This window comes from Helianthus annuus, chromosome 4 (assembly GCF_002127325.2).
Source record: "Helianthus annuus cultivar XRQ/B chromosome 4, HanXRQr2.0-SUNRISE, whole genome shotgun sequence".
NCBI classification, from domain to species: domain Eukaryota; kingdom Viridiplantae; phylum Streptophyta; class Magnoliopsida; order Asterales; family Asteraceae; genus Helianthus; species Helianthus annuus.
The window spans coordinates 48,242,913-48,250,008 of NC_035436.2; the positions used below are offsets into that span (position 1 = coordinate 48,242,913).

Genomic DNA, 7,096 nt, shown 5'->3' on the forward strand with positions numbered 1-7,096 from the left:
CGCCACCTTCTGTTCCATCTCCCTCACAAACTTCAATCCCCTCTTCGTCAGACCCTACATCGCCTATCTCCTCTTCGTCCAACATTTTTCAACAGTCCACTCCATCACCCTCCACTTCACAATCCACATCCCCCTCCTCTCCATCACACTCCACTCCACAAACTCAGTCCTCTTCACCGTCACCATCTCCACCTCCTGCTCCCACCCGCATGACTACCCGATCCATGTCCGGCATATATAAACCTAAAACACATCTAAATTTACACACTTCGGTTTCTATTTCTCCTCCCCCCCAATCACCAACCGAAGCTCTTAATAACCCGGATTGGAAAAACGCCAAGCATGATGAATTTAGTGCACTTATTAATAATAAGACTTGGGATTTGGTTCCAAGAACACCTGACATGAACATTGTTAGGAGCATGTGGGTTTTTCATCACAAAAAGAAGGCTGATGGATCACTTGAGAGGTATAAAGCTAGATTGGTTTGTGATGGTCGTTCACAACAAATTGGTATAGATTGTGGTGAAACCTTTAGCCCGGTGGTGAAACCGGCTACCATTCGTACCGTGCTTATCCTTGTGGTCACTCGTTCTTGGCCTATCCATCAGCTGGATGTCAAGAACGCATTTCTACATGGTCATCTAAACGAGATGGTCTACATGTATCAGCCAATGGGCTTCCGGGATCCCTTATATCCAGACCATGTTTGTCTTCTTAAGAAATCGTTATACGGGTTAAAACAGGCGCCCCGAGCTTGGTATACTCGCTTCGCGGATTATGTTTCATCTTTGGGTTTTCGACATAGCGCCTAAGATCATTCACTATTTATTTTCAGCCAAGGATCACAAATGGCCTTCATCTTGTTATATGTAGACGATATTCTGCTTATCACCTCATCTGATGCACTTTGGAATCGTCTTATGTTACTGCTCTCATCGGAATTTGCTATGACTGATCTCGGGCCTCTTAGCTATTTTCTTGGGATTTCGGTTACTCACAAAAATGGATCATTGTTTTTATCTCAAGAAAAATATGCTAACGAGATCTTACATCGTGTCGGTCTTCAAGATTGCGACCCAGCAGTTACACCTATGGATACCCAACAAAAACTTAGCTCTAACTCCAGCACACCACTTCCAGATGCTACTGAATACCAACGGTTGGCCGGAGCCTTACAATACCTGACTTTTACGAGACCGGATATATCCTATGCAGTGCAACAAGTTTGCATTCACATGCATGCACCCACCACCATCCATATGAATGCTCTAAAACGAGACTTGAGATACATTAAAGGCACCTTATCTTTTGGTTTAACTATCTCTCCATCAGCTGCCGACTCTCTCATATCATACACCGATGCGGATTGGGGCGGGTGCCCAGACACTCGTAGATCAACTTCAGGGTATTGCGTGTACATGGGTGACAATCTACTATCATGGTCTTCTAAACGTCAACCCACTCTTTCTCGATCCAGTGCCGAAGCCGAGTATCGCGGGGTTGCTAACGTCGTTTCGGAGGTTTGTTGGCTGTGAAATCTCCTTCTGGAACTGCACAGCCCTCATTCGCATGCCACTATTGTTTATTGTGACAATGTCAGCGCTATTTACCTAACAGGGGACCCTGTTCAGCACCAACGTACGAAGCATATTGAATGGATATACATTTCGTAAGGGAAAAGGTTGCAAAAGGTTTGGTTCGTGTGCTTCATGTTCCCTCTCGTTTTCAAATAGCAGACATCTTTACAAAAGGTTTACCACGGGTTCTATTCAGTTAGGATAGCCAATATTTGTGTAAAAACAGTTTGTAAATCAAATAGAATAGGTCAAGATGTATTCTATAAATATCAAAGTGAATGGGAAGAATAGTCAATTTTTTAGACCTAGTTTCAATTCATTAAGGAAGTGATGTGTACATGACCAAATGAAATTTTATTTTAAGGCGATTTTGTTTGCTTTCGTTTTCACAAATAAACACAAACATAAATGAATAAACAAAAAATAAAATACTTTATATGATTATCTGGAAATACTTTGACATAATAATCTTAAATATTAACTTATGGAAGGGTAATAAACTATCATCCAATATAAATATTAAGTTAAGTACTCTATATAATTATCTAGAAATACTTTGACATAGGAATCATAAATAGATAGTAATTAAAAACTAATACAAGGATAATAAAATTAGAAGTTAAAAAATATAGGAAGCTTTAGTGTTATGGTTTTCAACTACAAACAAAAAATTATACAACTATAGAATAAATTTATAAAAAAAAACCTGTAATAACCGAACATGAACAAATGTTAGCGAATAAGCATTAACGAACGTAAATGAATGAACATAAATGAATAAAATATCATATATTTGCGACACAATTGAAAAACCACAACCTTTGTTCTTGTTCGTTCATTTAAATAATCGAACGGAATTCATTGTTCATAATAATTCGTTCAATTAGTAAATGAACGAACGTATATAAACTTCTCACATAGAACAATTTGCGACCAAGTTGTTGAACATTCAATTTATTTACAACCTTATGCATGTGTGTTTAGTTTAGCTAAAAATGGTTTTTATTAGTTTGGGGTGGAGACCATTGAAGTTCTTCACTAAACAGTGATAGACCTAAAAAAATTTTTCGTTGCTAAAACACTTTTTCGACACTTATAATAGAATTTATTATATTTACTTTTATTTTATATTATATCAACTACTATTTTTTATAAACACTTCAACACTCGTAATACAATTTTTTATATTTATTTTATTATATATCAACTGCAATTTTTTCATTACAGCCTCAATCCGGTTTAACTTAGTTAATTAGCTAAAAATCAAACCATCGTAATTAAGGTTTCACTTCGAGATTAAACAATAATTACTCAGTCAAATCTCGAATTAAAAATACCTATAAGTAGGTAATTATGTGGGTAGCAAACCCTTAAAAGGGTATTTCCAGATTCCCACTTTAACTGTGCAAATTGTCGAGTCAAAGCTTACTTTAAAAAGTAAAGAGAACGCTTTATTCAACATTAATGCATAATTAGCAATGTAGGATATATGCAACCTGTTTGATCACTAATATAACTTGGTAATTAATGTAAGAACATGTCTAAACATGTTCAACTCGACAATTTTCAGTTTAGACCCGGTTTGGAACCGAAAGTCGCATAGTTTGACTTCGCTTTGACTTTCAGTTCTGACCCGTTTAAGCCAAGTTTAGGATTGCCTTAGAGCTTCTTTTGGACCTAGTTACATGTTAGTATAACCCTCTGTGTTTATACGACTTGGTTCACTAGTTGTCTAATTATTATGCAAGTTTCCGTTAAATGCTCATATGTTGACCATTATGCCCAAATGACTATAAAATATGATTTTTGAAAATGTAAAAGAGTAGACATCTAACTTACTGAATTATGAACTTGTACCCAAACTTTGACATCAGTTTGAGGTCTTGATTAAGAGTTACGCTCATTAGCGTAATCAGAAGCATTCTTAGTAATTAATTGGCGTAATTAGCATATAGCCTATCTAAACCCAAATTTTAATATCAAACTTTATACCCACTGATATATAATAATATTTTGGGATTTTTGGATATTTTTATTTATTTTTAGGCGGAGCATAACTTAGAATTTTAAGCTTATTTCGGTTATAAAATGAGTTTTATAAATCCTTTTGACCTCAAACCTTTTTCTACTGATTTATTATGTTAAAATAATTTTTTAGCCTTCTGGAATATTAAAAATATCAGTTTTTTTATACAAAACCCGGAAATGGCTCCAAATCGCCTTTTTAGGCATTTTTATGACATAAGTATGTATCAAAACTCGTTTATATGTATAAGGGTTGATACCTACTGATATATTCAGTAGATTTTTATATTATAACAGTAAACTAAAGTTTTAAACTCAGGTTTCCAGTTTTGACCTTTTAGGCTTATGTGAAATTACCAAAATGCCCTTTCGGTGCATAGGATGGTTATAATTAATAAAATTCATATATATATATATATATATATATATATATGATACCCTACTGTTATAACATAATAAATTAAGTATATTTACTAATTTATTCAGATATGTAACTCAGGTTACTAGTTTAACTCTTTTATATCCTTTAAAATGACTAAAATACCCTTTCGGGGCATAGTTTGAGTTAAAAATCACTTTGGGCATAATAGGACATATCTTATTGATATCACAACATATTTGGTGCATATTAACTCAGGGAACTTGTATATGATTTATATGGTTACCCGTTACGCACTTTCGCGTTCGGATCGGCTTATGTAACTAGTTTACACATATTAGCCGAAATGGGTCAAACCATATCATTTTTGTCTCAAAATCCAGAATGTGATTATGTTACCCATATTAAACAAGCATGCAAGCTTGTAGGGTCAAAACCACATTCTAAGCCGGTCTTCTCCTTCCATGCGAATGAACCCTATTTATTCCTTGATAACTAACCGTTCTAAGCTTAGGCTAAATTAAAGACCCGTTTGTATTCTAATAGGTTATTATAAACCTTCGTTCCACAATAGGAGATCCAGTAAAAGATACTTGCACTTGCTTATTGTGGTTTGTACTTGCTCAGGTAAATACTTTTAACTTATTTTCCCTTATACGGGCTTGGGGTACGGTATATAAAATACCGCTTGGTCGGGCATTTGACCTTAATCGATTAGTGGTTAAGTATTATCAAGATGACCCGTTTGAAAATTTGTTTTGTCTGTTTTACGCCTTTGGGAGTTTAATGACCATGTCCCGGATATCCTTGGCATCATTCATGAAATGGCCACGACCTTGACACGCGGTGTAGGCGTACACCCGACAATGTGTCCATATTTATTAATGTATAACCGTTGGTTTCCCGCCGCGGATTTATACTATGTGGTGTGTCTATTAATCTTAAACCCGCATGAACTGGGCGACTAAACGCATAACAAACATGTAATTCTTTTACAAGTTTAAATTTGATTAATTATCCCAAGTTATAAAAAGTTTTGTGCCATGTGCATTCAAATCAATTTTCTAAAACCTTTTCAAAATGAGTCAGTTAAATTGTATTTACCAGTGTAAACTGACGTATTTTCCCCAAAAAGATTAAGTGCAAGTTCTACACGTAATAGGCTGGCCTCCCCTTAGCATCGTTTAGAGTCTCGCAAGCTTGGATGCAATAAATCTGTTAAACAATTCTCCTTTTTATTTTGATCCGCCTGTGGATCTATTTCAGCTACATTGTGATACTTGAATATTATAATTTGTTTGGTTGAAATAAATCTATCTTTTTGCTTCCGCTGTGCTTTATAATTTGTGTTGTTTGACTATGATGATATCAATTAGGTCACGATACTCCCCCACCGGGCCTACCAGTGACACGTGGAAAATAGGGGTGTGACAGGTTGGTATCAGAGCCAACACTGAGTGAATTAAACACTAGCCTTTTTTGTGTTTAATCTCAGTGCACAAATTGCACATTCCTCGAGTTCCGAGTCTAGACAAAGAACATAGGACAAATTCTGTTTTTGTTTTATTTGGTATTTTATTTTTATATATGTTGGTTGTTATCTTAACCATGCTTGCAGGTAAGAATGTCGCCAAGGTTTTTGAGAGGAAGAGGCAAGGGCCCAGTTACGGGCCATGACCATGAAGCCAGGCCTTCACACCGGCGTACCCCATCTATCACCATGAGCACTAGCCCCTAGGAGCCGTGGAGGGTTTACGTTGAACCCGGGAGGCGATCAGTCTCCTTAAGTTCCTCACCGTCCTATTTGCATTCTTTCGGGCCGCAATCCGAAAACGAGGCCGACCACCCTCCGCCTTCCTTCATACCGTTGCAGCGGTCAAACTCGCACCATTCTTTTGGTGACCCTACCCCTGCTTTCCAGAGCTGGTTCAACCCGGCTAATTTTATTCAAGAACCCGTGGGTTTTAACCCACTAGGACCCGAGGATCACTTCTCGGGTGAAAATGACATGGATGAAGATACGGATCCCATGGAGCCTGCCACTGGTTCCCCGAACCACCCCATCGAAATCTCCGATGGGTCATCTTTTCATGGATCACCTTACCGTGGTCCTAACAGCTACGAGGCGAGGTTCAGGCAGATTGACTGGTATTTCACTCCCTCTCACCACTCGTCTCCTTACCAGCAACAGCAGCAACAGCAGCAGGATCCTTCCGAGGATTCTCGATTTGTGGCAGTCACTCCGCCACCACCACCACCAGTGGAACAGCAACCGCCTCCGGAGCCACCGAGGCGGAGAAGGTCAAACGCGTGGATGTCTGCACGAGGAGGAGTCCGCATCAGCACTCCTCAGCCCTTGAGTGGCAGTCATTATCCGCCACTCCAGGAGGAAGAAGACCCACAGATGGGGGGTCCATCAAACCTCATCCCAGAGATCAACTCTGCGCCTATGGCGCCACCGTTGGGTTTTGACAACCCAATCCCTGCCTACGCCGGTTCAGCGGCGTATAACCCTTATGAGCAGCCGGCTCATACCCATTACGACTATGCCAATGTGGACCCATACCAGGAGGCATGGGATTACAATGCTCGTCACCTAAAGGGACCTTATGGTGGTCTTTGGACCACTGGTTACCCAACTTATGTGTACCAGTGTCCGCCACCCCCTCAACCTCTGTATCAGCCGCCACAGCCGCAATTGATCCCGCCAGAGCGCCAACAAGAGGTCCTTGAAAGATTGGACCGATGTGAACGGGAAATTCAAACAGAGCGCAGTAACACTCGAGGCTTCTTCAAGGGGTTGTCAGACTTGATCAAAGGGAAGTCCAAGAGAAGGGATCATTGAAGACCTTTTGTTATTTATTTTATTTAGTTGTAATCAAGTCCCTGCGTGGACTTTTGCTTCAGTATTCAGCCCATGCGTGGGCTTGTCTTTTTGTACTCTGCCCCTGCGTGGGCATGTCTTTTGTTAACCCCTGCGTGGGTTTGTTGTTTGTTTCACCCCTGCGTGGGCATGTCTTTTTGTAGAAGTCCCGTTTAGGGCAAAATGTACTTGTTTGAAAAAAATTATTTATGAGATGATTAATTTAAATTTTCATTTTATTTATTATTA

The 7,096-nt window shown here is 38.8% G+C and overlaps 1 protein-coding gene across 1 annotated transcript; it reads left to right on the forward strand.

Moving 5' to 3' along the window:
* Positions 1-851: 851 nt before the first annotated feature.
* LOC110933365 (uncharacterized mitochondrial protein AtMg00810-like) lies at positions 852-1,538 on the forward strand. Its single transcript, XM_022176594.1, has one exon. The coding sequence runs from the start codon at positions 852-854 to the stop codon at positions 1,536-1,538; it is 687 nt and encodes a 228-aa protein (XP_022032286.1).
* The last annotated feature ends 5,558 nt before the right edge of the window (positions 1,539-7,096 follow it).

Bases quoted from the DNA above. Each gene is read 5' to 3' on its own strand.
- LOC110933365 (XM_022176594.1), top strand. From the start codon at position 852: ATGGCCTTCATCTTGTTATATGTAGACGATATTCTGCTTATCACCTCA.